The sequence below is a fragment of the Teleopsis dalmanni genome, chromosome 2, assembly GCF_002237135.1.
Source record: "Teleopsis dalmanni isolate 2A chromosome 2, ASM223713v2, whole genome shotgun sequence".
Lineage (NCBI taxonomy): Eukaryota > Metazoa > Arthropoda > Insecta > Diptera > Diopsidae > Teleopsis > Teleopsis dalmanni.
In genome coordinates this window covers 102,176,594-102,199,823 of record NC_051847.1, presented here as the reverse complement: position 1 = coordinate 102,199,823, position 23,230 = coordinate 102,176,594, and the positions used below count along the sequence as shown (strand labels likewise).

The 23,230-nt window shown below is 33.3% G+C and overlaps 1 protein-coding gene across 1 annotated transcript; it reads left to right on the top strand.

The window, feature by feature from the left end:
• Positions 1-330: 330 nt before the first annotated feature.
• Positions 331-20,380, top strand: LOC119678573. Its single transcript, XM_038090476.1, has 10 exons — positions 331-2,521; positions 4,963-5,123; positions 5,196-5,451; positions 5,511-5,662; positions 5,848-6,180; positions 6,247-6,397; positions 14,441-14,723; positions 14,781-14,912; positions 19,595-19,857; positions 19,924-20,380. The coding sequence occupies exons 1-10, from the start codon at positions 424-426 to the stop codon at positions 20,289-20,291; spliced, it is 4,197 nt and encodes a 1,398-aa protein (XP_037946404.1). The 5' UTR covers positions 331-423; the 3' UTR covers positions 20,292-20,380.
• Positions 20,381-23,230: the final 2,850 nt, after the last annotated feature.

Genomic DNA, 23,230 nt, shown 5'->3' with positions numbered 1-23,230 from the left:
ATATACAATTCATCAAAAGTAGTTATGAGTTTACAGAAATTAGTTTCGTAGTGATGTATTCATGTAATAAAGCAAAAATAAAATTTAAATTAAACAATAAAATTAATATTATTAATAATATTCACACAATCTAAGTGACAAATTTGTGTGTTCTCTGTGATTTCTGCATGTATATATATATATATATATATATATATATATCTATATATATATATATGTGTATAATATATATGTAATCATCCATTTATTTCTGTATATATGTATTTATGTATATTATATATATATATAAATATGTATATATTTATACAGAAAGTAATATATAAAATAGCATATAATGTAATATGACTCATACAATACTGATGTAGTATTTGACTGTTTTATAGTTTTTATTAAAGTTTTTTGCTGAAGTATAAATGACCTAAAATGTCATCGAAAAACGATGTTGACGATGTTCATAAAAGCACAACATTAAGACCACTAAAAATTATAAAGAAACGATCTGCCCCTCTAGACCAAGCCTTAGACGAAATAAATAAGTCTTCTGTCGTTCCAACAGTATCAACATCATCAACATTACCTAAAGATTCTGTAAAGGTAACAACGACTTCGAATCCAGCTACAGCACGAAGACGATCAGCTACAAAAGAAAAAGAAAAAAAACGTGAAAGGTGGCTGCTTACACGTAAAACATGGAAATACATGACAGATGCTGGTAGAAAACTAATACCTGAGGGTGCACAAAATCGAAAAGATGATATACCAAAAGTAGAAGCATATTTTAATCAAATATGTGCTGCAGAACCTCGTTTCATACTTTGGAAACGTAAAGCATCATATCCAGGTGCCTTTCGTAATTCGAAGCGTCGATTTAGACAACTACTGCAGCATACTTGTCAAAAACAAAACACATTACTAAAAGAACGGGAAGAGGAAAATAATGTAAATGAAGTCATTAATTTATTACAAACTCACCTTAACTTGCACGAATCATATAAAACGACAACATTACTCGGCACTAAAACGGTACGCCCTGATAAAACACACTCACCCAGTGCTCACAGGCCTTCTGCTGGGAACAGCTGTTTAAGTAGTAACTTGGTATCGGAAACATCTAAGGACTCCAATCAACTTGTTGAGAATGATCAGTTATTGGCACGATTACGAGCTCTAACACATAGTTCTACATACACAATAAACTTATCAAATGAAAGTATTACACCAGATATATTAAAGAACAAAGCTGCATTAAAACAAGTATATTATATGCTTAAAAAACAACATCTTCACCGACTATTGAGCAAACATTCCAATACAGAAAATATAAATGAATTCAAAGCTAAAATTAAGAAGTCGACGTCCTTATCTAGTCTACAACAGTTTAACGAATGTTTAACAAATAATTCTAGCAAACCACACAAGACGGAATCATCCACACAAAATGTGAATAATATAAAATATAACAATGAGTTTTCAAAAACTACAAATAAAAGTTTTGCATTAAGCAGAATATTGAAAAATCCCTCAGATGATAGAAAAAGTAATGAGCCAATTCTGATACAACCAAAAACTTCCGATTCGACTTTTACCTCACAAGCTCAAACACCTTCAGGGACTTCTCAAAACTTCAGAAAAAAGACACACTTCAATACATTCGGCACCCAAACTAATTTCATACAATTGCAAGAAATCAAATGCCTTGCGGAGGAGTATAAGGCACGTAAGCGTGAGGAAGCATCATTACTCTTGTCTAATACATGCCTCGATGATGGATCTGAAAAAACTGAATCAGAGGGAATAAATATTCGTCGAAAAAGCTCTGTAGATAACGAAGACATTTCACAATCAGTTAGCGACACTATTAAGCGTTATCTTCGGATGGCTCGGAAAAAAAGTATTCACGATGATCAGGTCAACCGATTTAAACGTGTTAATTATGATCGCAACCTACGAAATATAAAAGCCAAAGGAGAAATTAATCCGCCAGGAATGGACGAAGACAATAGTAAAGCAGTGCAAACACTTGATGCTTGGGCATTAATAGCTTTAGAATTCATAAGAGGCAATGAAAATTCAAGTTTATTAGATGTTGCGCATTCTGACTGGCAAAAATCTTTAGAAGAGAGGATTCGCAAAAAAAATGAATATGATCAAAAAATTTTAGGTAATTCAGAAAACACTGTTGATGCAAACTGCTCAAATTCATATAATAATGAAAAGGACGGTGTTCATAAGCAGTCGTTTTCAACGAGTCGGAGTTCATCAAGTGGACTTGCTTCCCCAACCTCGAGTACATCACCAACATCGAGTTTTTCACCCACAAATGATAAGCCACGCTCAGAATTTGGGCACACAGCTTCTAACATCATACAGAGTGGTTCTAATTTTCTTTCCAATCTATGGCACGGAACAACTATGCATGGTTTAGATCATCAAAAACAATATGACGAAACATCACAATACAACAAAGTTAATTCCAACATAAAGGAAGCGCATATAGATCCAGCCACAAGACTATTGCAAAGTAAGTTAATGTTAATAAGTATTTACCTAACCTTTAACCAAAGTACTTAAAGCTAATTTAGTGTAGTAATATGAACTGAGTTGAACCTAAGATTAATCTCCAAATATATTTGTAGATTTTCACACTAGCACCGAGTGTGTTATAGATTTGGTTGATCCATTCAAAATATTAAACTTTCAAACACACTTAAATTACTTTGAAAATTTTAAAATGAGTACAGTAGTACTCGTAATAAAATATTCTGGCACAACTATGTGCTTATAGTGACGCAGATGTTCAGTATACATATTTGAATGATATTGGCTACAGTATGCTGAAATAGATTCTTGATGAATGTGTTCAATCGGTATCAGATCGGGATATAATAAATTGGCAACAATAACCAAAATCATTGATTTTTAATTCAAATATTGTAATTATTCTTTATTCATCGGAAGTATTAATGTCGTTCATAGAAACTTATTCAAAAAAAAAATTGCTAACGCCAATTCAAAAACAATGTTCCCAAATCGGCAATCACAAAATCCTAAGCAATTAAAGCTAGAAATACATATCCAGATATTAATTTCATTCCTTCGGGAAGTAACTGCAAATCAAATTTGCAAGTTATGTCCATTGCTTTCTAACAGATTTCGGATATATAAAGATTGGGTAAATGTAAGCAAAGTTCTCACTTCAGGTTCCGAGAGAAATAAAATTTGACTAGAGTTGTTCTAGAATGATGCACGCCTATTTTGCTATTACTTTTAATATTATGAACAAACTATTCTAAATAATTTCAAATGTTGGTACATTCACAAATGTGTTGTTTGTGTATCTATATTCATCTTAAGTGCAAATACTGTGTTTATACTCGTACTCTTTAGTTATGGTCTCTCAGTTCCTCTCATCGGATTTGTGTTTTTTCATGGATGTTTAGCTAGAAATGCAAATGACAAATCTGAATATTCTTTAAATCATGTTCGGTCACTTATCTTTGGTGAAATTCTAATTTACTACTTCTTTATAATAAAACAAACTATTCAAAAAGAAAATTCGGGTAACTAGACGAATGGATTCCTTTTAAAATAATAAAATAAAGAGTTTCTTTATCACAGATTGCTTAAAAGATTGTTTCACAAAAATTGGTAAAAACATGCAAAGCACTTTCGTTGGGATTTTTTTTTCAAATTTATATGTACAATGATTGTTTGATTGTTTGATTGTTTGATTGTTTAAAGATTGCATTCGCAATCAATAAAATAATTTTTTGGAATCTTTATACCCAAGAATAGTTGCACAGGATTATATGGCTGTATATGTTCTTCTTTGCGAATTCGCCTTCTGCATTGAGTTTGATTCGAGTCCCGAAAATGTCCGTATTTGATTGTTTTTGACTGAATGAAAAAGTCAGATTCGAGTCATTTTGCGTCTGCTCGAAATAAATAAGCGGATGAATAATCAAATGCTACAGTTTTGTGAGATCACATTTTTGAAATTTTTATCGGTGAAAAAGACATGCGCAAAATATACCATAGACAATCTCTGGATACTGAAGAGAGAGAACAATTTTTTGTTTTTTATAATCTTGCAGTGGATACATAAATATTTAATACGATAAAGTTTTTCTTATTTTCTTGTATCAAAAATCTTTGATTTCAAAGACAAGAGATGTTGATAACCGATAGGTATTGCTTGAACAACAATAATTGACAAACTCATATACAGAGAAAAAAGTTGGAGACGTATAAATAAAAATTTTACTGGATATTATACGAAAATGTGTATATAAATGCACAGTATCAATGAGTTTAAATTTCTTCTGAATCTGGTACATTTTCATTGTTATGTAGTATTAGTTAATTATGTTGAAGAACTAAGTTAAGGTAATTGTCTTTAGTGGATAAACATTTTCTTGAAATCATTTATTTAAATGTATAAGAGTTACTAAATGATTTCATAAATAAGAATCAATTGTGTATTTTGGTGTTGCTAATAACATAATGTATGACATGGCATATAGTTGTGTTCTCCAACTGAATAGCTTTATTAAAAAGAATATTTCACAACTAAAATATCTTAAAAAATGTTCGCCAATTAAAACTTATACATTAAAAGTTGTAATTCTAATACGCGCGTTTTCTGGAATAAATAAATAACTCTAAACTCAAAACATAAAAAAAAATATAATGTATATATAACCGGTTTACTATCCATATACATATGTGTACTTCAAATATCTGACAACGGCATTCAATATCAATAATATAATATCATATATTGACCAAATCCGCTAAAATGTACACGGTCCAATGGCCGTGTTTTTGAAATGCTGTCGATAGGGATTTGTGAAGAAACGGGCCGCTACGAATATTATGTTTGAATTCATAATAATCTTCGATTCGATTTTTTAAGTTTCATAGTTGGATTAATATATAACCTATTTTAATTCAATGCATTAGGTGTTGATGCCAGCAACTGTGAAGGCATAATGCAAAAATCAAAATCTTCAACAAATGTTGGACAATTTGTATCAAAGAAGTTACTCAAAAGTCGGTCGAGAAGTCAAACAAGATCAGCTGTGCATTTACCAACAACATACAATCATAAATGGGCACCTTCGGTAATCTTTTTAAAAACAAATATGTTATAGTAACTGAAATATGAATATAATTTTCAATTTTCTCATTAATAGGAAAAATTCGCTTGGACTTCTGAAAATGGTGATCGAATTTGTATCTTAGATTCAGTTCTGCGAAACCTCTCTGCAATAGAATCAAAATACTTGCAGCAAGTGGCCCTTCAGAAAATAAACGAACTAAATATTGGTTTAGATATAGGTCCTGGTAGTTACAATGGCAATGGAGGAAAAATTCAAAAACGTCATGCATTACAAAAGAAAAAGGCCTTGACAACAAATTTGTTTGATATCGGTAAAAAGGAAGATTCGTGTAAGATATTTTGTTACATTCTTTCTTCCAAATTCAATTTAATTATATTATTAATCTAGTACTGCAAACGGGAATATTTGGTAATAATCTAAACACTTGTGTTGCAAATGACAGAAAACGTTCAAAAAACTTCTGTATAGCATTAGAAGGAGAATCTGCTACTCTAAGTCGATGTGGTGGTGATGATAACTCCAATAAACTTAATCCAAATGTATGGGCTTTAAATTAGATAGCTTAAGTTGTATATGTTATATTTTTATCAGTTTATAATTAATATCATATTTAACAAAACTTTTTCTACTACAGAAAAGCAATTAGATGGGAAAAATTACATATTTTTTAAATAAATAATATATATTAGCAGTTATACTTATGAATATACTTTACTTTTTAAAGGTGCGGTCATGTGAAAATTTGCCTTCAAGCACATTATCGGTAACTAATACATCAGGTGAAAACTGCAAAGGTTTAAAATCTGGTTCAAAAATTGGAACGAACTACTTTGGTTATTTGACGAAATCGGCTTTATCACGTAGTCAAAGTGATATGCGCAGAAAAAGTCAGGAGTTCGATAAAAACCATAGTTTATCATCGTCAACGGAGTTTTTTGTGACGCACGATTTACAGGTCCCAACTTTTATCACCTTATGTATTCAATTTTTGGAAATACATGGTTTACATCAAGTAGGACTTTTTCGAGTCAGTACATCAAAAAAACGCGTTATGCAAGTAGGAGCAAACCGACTACATATTTCAAATGAGAAAAAATTAACTCTTCTATGTTTTCATATATAGATGAAGGAAGAATTTGATAAAAGGTTTGTGACTGAAATTTCAGAAACAACATGCCCCCATGATGTTGCGACGTTACTAAAGGAATTTTTGCGAGATTTATCCGAACCTCTTTTATGTGGACATTTGTATAAAGCGTTTCTAAAAACACAAAGTAAGTCGACCGATTTATTGTTGTTTCTTTATAACTTTCAAATTAATTTACTAAATATTTTCTAATAAGTAAAAAATGAGAAAAACTTTTTTTATCCTAAAACTACTTTTATCAAATACAGTACAAGTTTCTTCAAAAGTACACGTAAATAAAACATACTTGATTGAAATTCTGATCTATTTTTTATTTCAATATATCGTTAATAGCTACAAATATGGTGTAATATGAAACACCACAAAAATGATCTCAACATTTCACAATCGTGGATTCTTTAGAGATAACTTTCAACGACTTATAGGCACATTGCTAGTAATAGATCATTCATAAATTGATGGATATTGGTTGTCAAAGTGTCAACTTTTTAAAGATTCTGTGGTGTTAATGGTATTGTGGTGTTAAATGGCTAAAGCTTGGTGACCAAACACATTAAATAATTTCTCCGACAACAAAGCGGAGCCATATATCAAGTACATTCACATATTGAATTTTACATAAATATTTAGTAAATATGTTGCGGTAGCGATCAGAAATATTAGATTGTACCGCACCCTGACCAAATACAATGATATTATTGAGTATGCAATCAACTTTTAACAGTTCTTTTTGAATTTTCAATGCCCTAAATCTGGCAATTTTTTTGTTGACATATCTACCAAGTGAAAAATAATTATTTTCACTAAATAATTTTGAATAAAAAAAGCGGTATTATTCCAACAGCCAATTAATCTAAGCTACATGTAAGCTTTCCATTCATGAGGATGGGAATGCAAATCCATAGGCAAAATACGCCACAATGTGTCGTAATGACTTTGAAGTCCTTGCATATCTCTCACAGACCCAATTGTTTCAAGTTTATTCTCATTTTCATTTTGAATACGCAAATGGTCCATTTACATACTACAAAATTATCGTTTTTGTAGTGTTTCTTGTTCTGTCTGATATTAGGAAGTTCTTAACAGGTAATACTTTGGCCTTCATTTGAAAACCTGCGTGAGATGAAAAGTCTTCTTAGAGCCTGGCTTTATGCAATTTCTACTTGGCGAATAGTAGTGTTTGAAGCTTTGCTAAACGCTACACATCCATGTAGAAGTGACAGACGAATTATTTGGTTATATATCAGCTTCCTGTTCTTAGCATTGAGATTTTCATTTCTGAATAGCGGTTGGAGGTGATAAAGAATTTTGGCACAGCTAATTCTTTTTAGTTGAACATGTTTAAGCCATGTGAATAGTTTGTGCAGCGTGATGCCATTATATTAAAGGCTTTCCTCCCAGTTTATTACCATATCTCCCACTCTTACCCTCGACGGATTCTGTCTCCACTTACGCTTAATAAACAGAACCTTAGTTTTCAACTGAGCCTTAGAGGTTTATATGCTCTTAAAGTATGTTGATTATGTTGAGAGCACATTTATCTGCATACAGCATACAGCATACGCGTATCGTCAGCATATAACGCCAGAGTCGAGGGACCTGACATTGGGATATCAGATGTATAAATGTTGTAGAACCCCTGCTTCTATATATCGGACTGACGAGAGATCATGCCAGACATTGTCAAAAGCTTCAGAAATATCAAAAATGATCATTCCAGTCGACTCTCTTCTACTAAGGGCTGTTTGGATCATTTAGACTTCTTCATTTATTGTCAATTAAATTTTATAAAAATTTCGAATTATGAAATTTTTTTTACTAATCATCCTCATAATAAAGCTTATGGTAACAGTATTTCGAAGCTAGGTATAAACTTGTTAGCAGCTAAGTTAAATAATTGAAATTGTTTCTTAGTTATACTATCTTCATGTATTTTAAAAAGTTTTTGTATATTTTTAAAATATTACTTTTTCACTAAATCACAATTTACATATTTGTGAAACTTTTTAATTTTGTTTGACTTTTTGTTTACAAACTATTGATTGGAATATTTTTTAAAATTTTCAATGAACCTTTATTGGAAACAGATCGTTTATCGTTTCAGTCTTAAGTTGTAAAGACACTTCATAAGATACTGCTAGATAAAAATCTAAAAAACATAATTTTACCAATTTTAGATCAGATATAAGAATATGTGAATAAGAAATATAACAACCAATTAAATTAAACTAAATACAGAAACATAATATTAATGCAAAAAATTCACGCCCAAATCTCTACTAAAATTCTGAAAGAACTACCTATAAATGTTATTAACTATTTAAATTTCAGAATAAAATATTTGTCAGTTGCATGGAAAGTTTCCGGAAAGTTGCTGGAACCTTCTTCATTCTCAAGAAAATTTGATAACCACATTTTTCTTTCTTATATATTTCTTTCTTTCTGTATCAAAGAAACAGAAATAATACTAATATACTACTAAAATGTGATAGCCATATTTTTCTTTCTTATATATTTATTTTTTTCTCTATCAAAGACACAAAATTAATACTACTTGTTTTATATGCCTCCTTAATTAATTAAAGTAGAAAGAGTTATAATACTTGTTACGTAGTGTGACTCACAGCGGAGAAGCAGGAGTTATACTTTTCAAGTCACAATTTCCTTTGTCGATTCTACAAAAGCAAAGATGGCCTAATAAGATATGTGCCAGCGAGAGAATAAGAGAAGAGAATGCCAGTAACCTAGCATGCCTTTGGTACTGTTTCTTCACACATCTCGAATCTTATATATATATTTTATTTTTACAAAGTTAATATAAGACTTAAAGAGGGCGTCTTACCTCTAAATCAAAAAGTACTCGGATTTTGTAAATAAAACACACAAATTTAAATTTTATTCCAAATTTATTTTATCTTCTTCAAAATATGCTCCTTCTGAAGTGATACACATATGCTAACGCTTAATCCAATCTTCCACACACTTTTCGTAGGCCCGTGCAGGTATGGCTTTTAGTTCCTTCAGCGAATTCTCTTTTACCGATTCAATCGACTCAAAACGCTTACTACGAAGGGGCAATTTGAGTTTCGGGAACAGAAAAAAATTGCACGGATCCAGATCTGGTGAATATGGTGCCTGAGCGATGTCAGTGGTGCCGTGTTTGGTCAAAAAATCGCGTACAACAAGAATTTTCCATAGTAAAAATCGCTAAATGCACTTGAGGTAGTCTCAGCTGCTGTAAACAAACTAATTGACAGATGGCGTTCAAATTTGTACCATATATCAAGAAAGGGTGTACCAATATAACAAAAAGTAGTTAACAACCAACCAAATCCAAAACAAAATTTTTTGTTTGAGCAGAAATGAATAAAGAAACCAAATTTCTTAAAATATAATATTTATTATTAATAAACTCTGCAAATAGCTTATTACTGTCATTTATTGTAAGACTGACCTGGCTCGACAAATGATACCCCGGCTAAAAAGCTACGTTACAATATGTAAAACAAACTGCAATATTTAATTTGTAGCTTTAAGCGTAAAATTACATTACCATCGTTGAAACTATTATCATAAATCACTGTCATAAATTCATACGCTGAAATATCACAGCAAAAAAACAGTTTGGGTAAAATGTTCTCATCTAAGTCTTGCATCACAAATATTTCTTGGGGATTCTATTGCTTTGTACGATATATGACATACGAGGACGGTTTGATAAGTCAGTGACTTTTTGAATTTTCCGCGCAGTTACTTCAAATGCAACAGTGCTGCCGTCAGCTGTAATCTATCAGTGGGCAACTTTCTAATTTTGAGCAAGCTACGTCGTTCAACCTGACAATCTTGTGCATTTTTACGAAAATGGAAAAAAGTGAATTTCGTGTGCTGATTAAGCATTACTTTTTACGTAAAGAATCCATCACTGTAACTAAGGAAAGACTTGATAAATACTACGGGGACTGGGCACCGTCAATTTCAATGGTTAAGAAGTGATTTACAGAGTTCCGTTGTGGTCGTACCAGCACTAGTGACGCCGAATGTCCAGGTCGCCCAAAAGAAGTGATCACGCCGGAAATCATCGATTAAATTTATGAAATGATATTGGATGATCGGAGAATGAAAGTGCGTGAATTGGCTCATGCTGTAGCTATCTCAACTGAACGGGTACATAATATTGTATACGAATATTTGGACATGAAAAACCTCTCCGCGAGATGGGTGCCGCGATTGCTCACACTCGACCATAAGCGCTATCGTATGACCACTTCAAAAGAATGTTTAGCGATGTTCAGCCGTAATCCGGACGAATTTTCGCTCCGTTTCATTATTGTGGATGAAACATGGATCCATCACAACACGCCAGAGATCAAGGAACAATCGAAACAGTGGGTTGCTAGGGGTGAACGTGGACCAAAGAAGGCCAAACAGAGTCTGTCAGCCAACAAGGTCATGGCCACAGTTTTTTGGGATGCAAGCGGTGTCATTCACATCGATTACCTCAAGAAAGCTTTTGAATAGATTCGACGTTGATTTGAAGCAAAAACAGTCACATTTGGTGAAGAAGAAAGTACTATTCCATCAAGACAATGCACGGGTGCACACTTGTCAAGTCACAATGGCCAAAATCTACGAATTGGGGTACGAACTGCTACCCCATCCAGCATATTCTTCAGATTTAGCCCCCTGCGACTATTTGCTGTTTCCAAACCTAAAGAACTGGCTGGGCGGTAAGAGATTTGAGTCGAATGAAGAAGTCATTACCGAAACAAACACGTGTTTTGAGAGCTTTGAAAAAACTTATTATTTGGAGGGAATAAGAAAATTAGAAAAATGCTGGACTAAATGTATCGAGCTAAAAGGTGATTATGTAGAAAAATAAAATGTTTATTTTCGAAAAAAAAGGGTTTTATTCAAAAAATCACTGATTTATCAAACCGCCATCGTATATACGAATAGAGTGACTTGAAAAACAGTTTTTTTTCAAAACATAATAGAGTGCAAAACTTGTCTGTCTCTAGGGTAGGGAAGTAAAATACAAAAAAATTATCAATAAATATCCCTCATTCAAGCATCTCTCTTAAACTTTAGACAAAACTGTTAGTTAGTTAGTTGAAGTGGAGAGAGAAATGAATCCTTCTCAATTAGCTAAGAAAGCTGTTTTGAATATCAAAATTCCTCGTAATAATCTGCTATGCTAATGCTGGAGATATCACTGAGTGTGTAAAAGAAACGTGCCCAAAAACTTAAGCCTGTTTATGGATAGATCGGACATAGACACAGATTTTCTGGTGTCCTTTATTCGATAGTCGGTAGACACGCATTACAGGACATACTACAGGGTAGGTTGAGTTTCATTTCGTCCTCTGGTCCAGTGCCCTTTAAATACTGATATTAATCTAGATACCTCTGATTTGATTTTTTGTATCAAGTCAGAAGTTCCACATTTGAAATATATTGCCATGTCACTCTTGATCTAAATTGTAAGCCCACTCCCTATTTACCAGTGACAGATTAGACCAGTCGTTATATATCGCTATCTTTCCCACTGTTGTAAGCAGCCCTACCTCCAATTATCCTCTTGAGGAAGATCTAGTGGCAAAGTTATAGTCGAAGTATAAGCGAGGACATAAGTAGTCCGGTTTACTACTCCTATCCGTCGGGTGGATTGATGGAATGTTACCATATCCAGATGAAATCGAATACCAACAGTTTAAATCTTTAAGCCTGTGTATGAGAGTAGTTACTGGTTTGATATAAACATCAATGAATCAAGTGAAGTATGAAATTGAGCGCACTAGTGAGGCATGATTTCAATACCAAGATCTTTGTAGTCTGGTGAACCTTTAAACAATATATTGTTTATCCAGCGAGGGCCACTATATTAGTCATTCGAAGACTAAAATTGGTTGTCCAACTAATTGGCTGTATATAGCCAAAGATTTACTTTAGGCTGCAATTCACAGCTCTTATTTGCTTCGCGAATTCTATCATCGATGTTGGTCCTTCAATTAAGCGTTGTGTCAAGAATTACTTTTAAGTAATTAACCTTGTGCGAAAGAGTTAGTCTTTGGTCGTTTAGCCTTGGCAATAGAAAGTTTGGAATTTTATTTTTGTTGGTAAACAGGAAAAGTTGTGTCTTAGAAGTCTTTTCTCCTAGGTCACACATTGAGGCCCATCTACTAAGATTATCAAGAGCGCACTCCATGATGTTACTCAGAACTATATCTGGTGTTAAAAAGACAATATCGTCCGCATACGCCACAGCTTTGATTCCAACCTGATTAAAAGCAGTCTGTTCATTGTTAAAATCAATAATAAAGGACTTTACCTAATAGACTCCAGTCATTGATCACTAGAGAACGGGAAGTCGAGTAAGTTGTAATATTTAAAACTTCTTCCCGATCTACAAAATCATACGCACTAGGAAAATCAAAGGTGGGCGTGTTACCCTTATTACAAATTTTAAGATAACATCTTAGTATATAATCAAAAACAGACTCACCTCAATCTTTGATTTCCGAAGTTAGTCACAAGAAGTGCTGGGTGTTTGCATTACACCCCAACAGCAAAGTTAGCTGCTCGACCTATGCGAAATTATGAACCAGTTCTACCCTCTGTGGAGGCGTCTCATCATCATGTGGCATGTAGGCGAATATTATGGTGTTGTAACCATTTGCTGCCGATCTAACCTGATGGTCTTGCGAATAAGACAACCAGATTACTCCTGGAACATTTGAAGTGTTTAAGGTTTATCTGCAGGATCTTGGCCACTAGAACATCAACAGAGTTTGTCATCATCAATAAACTTGTTAGTATCTTCTATCTTATCTAAAATGTTATATATACTAAAATCTTAAATTTAGTATTCCGGATGCAGTATCGGAGCTTGCAGCCATTAGCTTCAATCACTGGCAAGCATTCTTCGTTGATGAGAAGAAGCAATATCGTTGATTAAAAGAAGTGCTTTTGCGGTTATTCTTAAGTTGCTGCAAAGTAAGATCTTGAGGTCTAAGATATTCCGGTTATCAAACGCGCACTCGAAGTCTCAATGAAATTTCAGCAACAGAAACAAGCTAAAGGTTTAAACCGTCCCAGTACTCACTAATCTTAGTGATCGAACCCTGGATTTATCATGAGGTTGGCCATAACCAATTCGAACAGTTTGATTTCAGTCAGCGCCCACCTTTCCATCAGCATCTTGTCGCTAGAGTTGCGTTCGTCGATAAAGTCAAACTTAGATGATTCCTTGCCACTTCACTGAAGGAACATCTTATGTCGGTCTTGACATTGGTTTCGCATTCTCCGTTCCATCCTTACGCCGTTTCGCTGCAATAACGGGTTCCTCTTGAGATCTGTTACGCTTACCGCCATTTTCGACTCGGTAACAGCTTGCCAGTAATAGCAGATTGGCGAACATTCTCTTCATAAAAATACTCCTTTACAATAGTGCGGTATTCCACATCGTCGACTTCGTCTCGTTCATGAACCTTGCCTTCTTTTTTGTAGTTCTCGATCTTGTTGATCAGAAAAAGCGATTACTGGTAATAATTTTTTCGTGTCATGCTTGCCATTTCGCGCGCCTTACTACTGAGACTGACAATTTTGAGCGTTGGCGTGCGGTTCGTGATACGTCAACAAATTTACCCTCATACCCTCATACATTGAGTCCTCCCATCTGAATATTGCTAAATATAAACAGATTTCAATAATTTTTGCCCATACTTAAGTACTATACTTAGTACTTAAATACTTAGTCATTCTTAGACGCAATTAGTAGCCCCTTCTTTCAGCCCAATCAGTGAGTTGCTGTCGGCAATTGATAGTATAACCATTGCAGATACAATAGCGACATATTCATCGTGAATACTGCACTAATATGTATTTGTGGAGAGTATCTGTAGCGTCCACTTATGGCACACAAGGAGTAATTTACTTGATAAGATACTTCTGAAGTGAGTGAATATAACTTACCAAGTAACCGAGTCAATACCGAGTAACGGCGGGTAATAAACATGTTATAAAAGAAAACATTTTTTTGGAATATAAAGTATTCGTTTTGAAAAATAAGATATTTTGCCTTCTTAAATAAATTGTTTACATCACTGAGTAATAAACTGACAAAATAATTTTTTATTTATAATTTATATATTTTTTGTCTGTATTGAAATAGAAATAAGAAATCGACGCCTACAGTTAGAGGCTATATCCCATTTAATTAAACTGTTACCAGAAACACATAGGGACACATTATATGTACTGCTTAAATTTTTGGCGAAGGTTGCTACATATTCAGATGACGTTCTTGACAAAGAGGGTAATGTGCTTGTTTCTGGGAATAAAATGGATAGCAATAATTTAGCCACTGTGTTTGCTCCTAATATATTAAAATCTACGTCTTTGACAGCGAACGTAACAGAACAAGAAGTAATGGCAGATGCTATCAATGTAGTAAGGTAGGAAACTGGATCTTTAAAATGTTTAGTTAATTGCATCAAATTTATGTTTTCCAGAATAATGATTGATCACTTTGAGGAACTTTTCCGGGTATCTGCTGAAATTCTAGACACTGTTTATGCTAACATATTAGATGAATGTCCAGAGAAATTATTTGAATTATGTGAATCCCGACTTTTAATGTCCAAGTGAGTATAAATAGCTAATAATATTTTGCAAAACTCAAAATACCATTTATGCTTAATTATAGAAAGTTAATTACGTTTTTAGATAATTAATTTACATTAACATAGTAGTTATAATAATTTTTTTCTAAATCGTTTTTGTTTTTAGCGCTTCAAATTTTAAAAACTTTTTTATGCTTTTTAATCCCCTTTATTTATACAACTGCCAAGATTTGGCATCTATTAATCTATTAATCAATCAATAGATAAGGATTGTACTGTGAACATATTAGATTATGGATTATTACATTGATATTTCTGATGGATATAAGCCTTTCAATCGTTTATTATATGTGGCTTCGTCATTTGATAGCTGTCCCTTTGTTGGGTTAGGATGGGAAAGCAATCTATCTGTGTGATTTGGTTTTTCGGATAACGACTACCACGAAGGGTATCTTAAAGTTATGATGAATGTCATAGTTTGAGATGTACCAGTCAGCGTCAATGACAGTCCTAAGTATTTTTGGTTGATGTCTTTGCAGTAAGTGAATGTTGGATTTGCATGCTGTGCCTCATATTTCGGCTCTTTATATCCAAATTGGAGCGATTCGCGTTTTATATACTAGAAGTTAATTATCCACTGTTGAGCAGAGTAGCCAGTACATTTGTCCAAAGCGACGCTTAATTTCATCACTTTTAGCTTTGATTAATCTGCTATCTATAGCAATACCAAGGTAATTTGCCTTTGTGTGTGTGAAGACTTCATCATTGATAATTTTTACACGTTTTAAGTCATATTTTTTTTTCGTGTAGATGACATGTACTGTTTTGCTTGTATTTATTTGAACTCCCCATTTGTCGAACCATTCCAGAGTTGCGTTTAATTAATTCTGTAAGTTGTCTGTGGATTTGTTAAAATTTTTAATAGCTACTATTAGTCCTGTATCGTCTGCAAAAGTTGCTATCAAATTTTAAGGATCAGAAGGTTTTTGAATATCAGCCCTTTATAGCAAGTAAATTAATGGAATTAGTACGCTTCCTTGAGACACACCAGCTTTCATTTGTTTAAGTTCGGAGATTGAGTCTTTATACTTTACATAAAAGTATCTTTGTTGATAAAAGTTTCTTGGAAGTAGTTCGGATAATTTGGTTAGAAGAGCCCCATGCCTTTGCGAAAACCTTTGGGACGTCTAGATATACCACCGAGGAAAATTGTTTTTGTGTCGATTACACTTGTTATTTTATTTACAACTCTGTGAACTCGTTGTATAGTCGAATATTTTTTCCGAATTGGTGGTCAGGAATAAGTTTTTCTTGTGGAGAATCGGTTAAAACTGATGTGTATTTTTGAACAAGACAATGCTTTGGAAAACTTCAAATATTATTGAAAAATTAAATTTAATACCAATAATTTAATTTAGATTTGTATTAACAGTAAATTCAGTTTTTCTATTTTGGGTGTTATGTTATTACCGTCTACATTAAGCAACATCTTTCATCATCGATAATATGTTCCAATCTCTGCGATGACTTATAAACAATGGTGAAACTGTTACTATCCTCAAGATCATCGTTTGTACTTTTTGCATATTTTTATCATTTGATCACATTGCGGTTCCCTGTTTGAATGTCATAAATTCGCATGGATTTTATTAAAATATTATTTAGCTTAGATCACGCCTCCGTAAGTGAATACAATGAACATATCCCTAAGTATTTTATATAGTTGTTCGAAAGTACGTTTTGCTTGTTAATTATGATGTTTTGTTATTGTCTGATCTTTGGAAAAAAAATATATAAGTATCGTTAGCAAATATTGCTGTTATTGTATTTTCGACTTTGTTTCATAACGACACATATTCGTCGTTTGTTTTGTTGAGGAATATTCAGATGTGGTTCGAGTCATTGCAATAAATTTCGTTGTTGACTTGAGTAGTTCGAGAGCTAGTAAAAAGCTAAGGAGTAAAGAATAAACACTGTTTATTTCAATTTAACTCAAATCTGCTCAGCAAATTTTACCTGGATTTACATGGATTTTTTTTAAATATTAGTTAAAATAGAAGAAATAGTATCGAGACATTATCTTCGTTGTATTCAAACAAGAGCTGAGTTGGAAGCCTTACTAGAAGATTGGAGTGATGATGAGCAAGAAATAATTGCTATCATGCTCATACTACCAGACAAAATTGACGAAAAAACAGATGAGGAAAATTTTACTCCCAACCACAGTTGATTTAAAAGTGCAATAGAGGAATGGGAGAAGTTGATCTACTTGTCAATGCCGTTCAAAATTACCATATTGCAATCGGATCCAAAAACTGGTACGGCTGTTATGGCTAGCTGTGTTTGATTGAGCCATCGTCAATGCATGGAAATTGGATTAATTTGTTCGTCGGCAATAAAAAGAGACGATGCAAGCTTTGCTAAGGTGTAATATACCACTGATAAAATGGAATAGTTAAATAATAGTCTTTTATTCTTTTTTTATTGATTCTTTAATTTAAAAATAAAGAACGCATATAAATAACAGTTGTTTTCTGTTAACGCATTATGTAAAAAAGCGAAAATGAAAAAATTGCGGTTAAGCACCCACTGTTTGATTAATCGAAAACCACCTTTCTCTAAAACTAAAAATTGTAAAAAATTTTTGACTACAGATCCATGATTTTTGACCCTTATATCTCCAATATATTAAATTTTTACCAAAAATTTTTTAAAAAATAATTGGTCGGATATGCGTTAAAAAGATTATCTTTATTATAAAATTTGTAATGCTAGGTAATATGGGCTTATAGATAAAAGAATTGTAGCCTACGGTGTTATAATTTAAGGGTTTAATATAGATTGTTGCCTTTGGCATCAAAATGCTGTTGGCGTTTTATTCTACGGAAATACAATAGGTTCTAACCTATTCCATCAAAATGCAGGAGGCGTTATATACTATAAAAATACAAAGGATTCTAGTCAATGGCGTATAAACTACTTGTCTATAATTTATATAGTGTGTGGTATCGAAATACTATTAATACTATTGGCGACAAAATTTCCTTAACGATAGTGTAGATATCTATCGAATTCGGTGTGCTGGCGATAAGTGATCTTTCATATAAATTCGTGGTCTATTTATATGAAAAATCTCTCTTTATTCATTAGCTGGACGCATATCTGCATAAGTGTATTTCTTTGCATGTTCATGCGGCTCTGCCGCAATCACTCAGCTTCGAAGAGACAGCCTTGGATAAGAAAATCGTTTACTGTTCACGACACAGACAAATGTTATAAGGAACATTATTTAAGAATATACACCTGAAATGTCCGAACTCATTACATAGAAGCTGCATATATACAGTTGGTTGATGTCCTCATGAAATAAAAGGCTGACAGTACTGCGCTCCAGAAAATGCGATAGACGAGACAAAGATGGACTGATCGAGAACATTGTGACGTCTACTACAGCTGCCATGTAATAATATACGAATTCGGAGTCGAGTTTTCGGTAACCCAAAGGTTGAGAAAATTGGTTCCAACATTTACGTCAATAAACAAAATGCTTGTCAAAATCCGTATTAAGGCAAAATTTGTCCACATCACCCTAATTTGTGCACATGACCCGACTGAAGATCAAGATGATGACACAAAGAAATCTTTCTATAAACAGCTTAAACAAGCATATGAACATGACGTCAAAACCATTGTAGGAGACTTCAACACAAAAGTGGTTAAAGAAGATATATTTAGTGCTACTGTCGGAGAGTTCAGCCTTCTTATTAAAACTAGTGATAATGGAACAAGTCTAAGTGAAATCTATGCGTTTAAAAATATGGTGGTTAGTAATACCAGATTCCAGCATCACAACAACAAAATGCAACATGGCTATCACATGACCAAAACAAAAAATCTTAAATTGATCACGTTGTGATAGACGGAAGGCATACTTTCAGTGTCTAGTACTATCAAAGAAGCCAACATCGAATTGGATCATTATATTGTTGCAGCCAAGATCCACACAAGTCTATGTGCGATGAAAAAGATATGTGAACAAGCACGTCGAAAAACTGCAATCACAACAGACAGCTAATGACTTCGCTACTCAGCTCTCCCAATGTCTGAAAAATAAATTTGAAGAAACTGATAACGCAATGAAACCACATCTCCAACTTTATGCGTATAGCTGCAGAGGAGGCGATCGGCTATCAATGTAGACAAAGAAACAGTTTTTACAAAAAAGAGTTTCGTGACGTCACCGCAGAGAAAGACGCATGTCCTCCACACCGAAAATGAAAAAGTTGCTATTGGACGATATCTCAAAAACCGTTCTACAAATTTCTTTAATGTTATCATTTTCGGACTTAACGAGTTTTAACGATACTGAATGTTAAGTAAGTACTCATAGGTTTTCTTTTTGACGGAATGTTATTCCAAATAAATTACAACAATGAACTTTTTTGCATTGAAAGTAAATTGTAATATACACTTTATTAAAAAAAACAATGGAAAACCAGCAAATTTTCGATTTGTAACGAAACTATAGCTTTAAAACCTTTAACTGTGAATATAAACATTATAAATGTTCGAATATTTTTTTAAACTAATCTATCTATCATGTATAAATATAAAATCATGTATAAATGTCAACCTTTTTTTCATGCCGAATAGAGTGCTATTATTTGCATCAAATGTAATGATTTTATTCTTATAATATTTAGACACCCTACAAATATGGCAAATATTGTTGTAGAGCACACGCCATCAAGTCGACGCCAGTCAACTCCAAATGTTCTCAATAAATCTGAAGGGGTTGTATCTGCAAGCTTCCAAATACCAGTATCGTTGCAAACGGATTTAGTTCCCAACAAAAAAGAACATTTGTTTTCTAATGTGAAAACAAGTACAAATTTATATAGCAATAATCGGAAAAACCCAGATATTCCTCCCAGTGAGCAAGTGCTTTGTGAACAAGAAGTTGATGGTATAAATTATTACATTTTAATTTGTAAATATATTTGTAATAAACTTATATCATTATAAATTTTAGGTCGGCGAATATCAGGATCATCTATTTTTGGCTCGCAGGAAATACACAATATAGGTGGGAAGACTGCCACATTTATAACTCCAAATATGCAATTACCTCAATTGACTCCAGCTCCTAATATATTATCCTGCACATGTAATCTTGGAATGAAAAGTAATGAACCTAAGCTCTCAACAAGTATTTCTAACATTGGAGAAAGTATTTTACGGTCAAAAACAGAAGAATTTGAACGTAAAATGCAGCAAAACAATCACTCAACAGAAGATAAATTCAGCACCAACAGTTCAGGAAAGAATCAATCTCAACAACTTTACAAACGGCAAGAGTTAATTGCTAGCTCGAAACGTAATAGAAGTCACAAGAAGTAAATAGAATTAGTTCTAGCTTTTTTTAAAACAAATATAGAAAGGTCAAATAATTTATTAATATTGCATGTATATAAAACAAAAAAATTCAAACAAACAATAGTTATTTTTTTAATAGTTTTTTCATTATTTTAAAAATAATTTTAAATATTAATACTTCGATAATTTTATGAGGACTTATGTGGAGAGGTTTTGCTTTTTAAAAGAGCCAAATAGGAAAACAACTTATCCACTTAGGAAGTCAACTGGTCAGGAATAACCCAAAAATTATAAACAAGAAATTACAATTAAGTATTATTAGCAGAAATTTCTAAAAACAAGAAATTAATAACTTATATATTTTAATAGAAAATTTATGTTAAGTTTGTTTGTAGAAAAACATTCCAAGACGAATAGTACTCTATTATTAAGCAAAATTAATCTCTTAGTCAAAAATCCGTCCCACAATGTAACAAATAAATGTATATAAATTAAGAAGTCAAACATTTTTTACTATTTTGTATTACTTATTTAGAAAAATTTCAAAGTCGTGCAGTTATTTAATTTATCCAAAACTTGGCTAAAACATCCTCATATTCTTAAGGAACGAAAGGTGCATTATTTTGACATGAATGCTCCAAAAGAACACGTGTCGCTTAAAAATTAACATGCAAAGCAAAAACAAAATTCGCAAAAATAAGCCCACTTTCCCGTAAATGCTTAACAAATAAGCCTCTCGTACTACAATGACGCTATATCTTAAAAGTGATCCATAGTGAATGATTTTTGGAAGAAAATGGAAAACTTTAGTCAGCTGTTTATTATTTACAACTGTTGCGAGTGTTAATGAGTAAATTTAAATTTTTTAAAAAAGTTTTTTTTTAATAAAATTTGTGAAAATAACTGACAGGTTAGTAATTGTGAAGAAATTATTCTTTAATTATTTATTAAGGAATTTTTGATTTCTTTGTTCATTAAAAAATGCAATACATGGATATATACAAAGCATAATAATTAAAAACAAATCAACAACTTATAAGACAATTGCAACAAAAATAAAAATGTTAAATACTGCTCATTTAGCATTAATTAGTAATGCCACAAGTTTGAAAATTTATCAAACGAATTTATTCATAATCTCGAATTGCTTAAATGCCGCACTAAATTCAAACAACTACTGCATACCATGACGTTGCTTGATGTTGACGATGTTTAATATTTTCTCGTTTCGGTTAAATCTTTTCTGTTCATATGAATTTAACGTAATTATATAAATTATTTAAAGATAATGGTTTTCTATACTTCAAGTTATTGTTAACATGTTTTAAGGTTAAATGAAGAATACACTGTTGATGGTCAACGTGCTGTGACTGATACAAACCAATTGCGTAACAGTTTCTCTTCAATAAAGTAACAGCAATATTTCGATTTCTAGAGTGGCAGCATCAGCCTAAAACACATATTCTAACATGATCCACACGATCAGGAGAACAGGTCAGCAGCTGAAACTAATGCAATATCCGGAAACAAATGAAAGTGTATAGTATAAGTAAAATAAATAAAGTGTTATAAAGAATAACTAAAGTGGTGATCCAGAAGTGATTAGTTCTTTTCAGAACTATTGAACTATTAAAAAGTCATTCTAACGACTATTTTTCATTTCAAAAAGTTATTTTCAGAGCTGTATTAAAGAGATTCGACTATGAATTCCTGCAGCGTGACGTTATCACGAAATGTCCTCAACAGTTGACAACGAACCCACAGCGGGGCAACGAGAACGCGAGTTATCAGAAGGCAATCTGAACCGCATGACCGTGAAAGTGCCGCCATTTTGCCACGAACGGCTGGAGATTTGGTTCGCGGAAATCGTAGCGCAATTTGCAGTTGCAGGCATTTCTAACAATGTCACAAAATTCAACACCATCGTTTCCGCGATCCCAGTCTCTTCAACCACAGGTAAATACAACAATTTTAAAAGTCAGCGGTATAGTGAGAGCGAGCAACGAAAGATACAGTGGCTACTCTCATAAATCAAGTTGGAAGACCGCCGGCCCACGCAACTACTAAACAAGCTGACAGCTTTGTCGAAAGACAAAGTTAGTGATGAGTTGCTGAAGTGTCTCTGGCTCCAGTGTCTACCACCGCAAGTACGTGCTATGAAGGAGATTGCAGGCATTGAGCGTTGACCTGGTAGAGTTAGCTAAGTTGACTAACCGGATAGGTGTAGCAGGCTTCGCCGATGATTAGAACAGTTTCAGCAGCGGTTAAGCCGATTGAATTTGGACGAACGCCAAGAACTCGACAATCAGCACGCAGGATTGGTGCTGGTTTCATAGCAGATTTGGGACGCATGTACGCAAATTCCGCCATTTGCACCACAAACGCAAAGTCAAAATACTAAGCGCGTCTCAATTGACGTCCAGCCGATTAGAGGGTAGCGCTATAATAGCTCGACTCACTGTATAAGATCTGACATCGACTTCATTTGTTATCGACACGGGAACGGATCTATCGGTACTACCGAGGAAGGACAGTCTTAAGCAAGGTAAGCTAGTTGTCTTTTCATCACCCAATTTATTTGCTGCCAATGGCACACCTATACGCACATATGGTACAAAACGTCTTTTGTTATTCCTTGGATTAAGACGCGATTTCCCAAGAACTTTCTTGGTTGCAGACGTCATATGGCCTGTCGTTGGTGCCGATTTCGTAAGGCACTATGATCTGTATGTTGACATGAAACGAAAGTGACTGGTTGACAAAAAAACAACGGTTATGGTCAAAGGTGGTTGTTACATGAGTACCATAACCTGGCAACGATGAGAGCGAATCGACGAAATACCGTTACGTCAGTGGAGCACTGCATGACCCACCATCATCCGCCCGTCCGACACGCCTAACTGACAGCAAACTTACAGAAGCGAAGAAAGAATTTTTTTAGTGCAAGCGGGTATCTGTCAGCC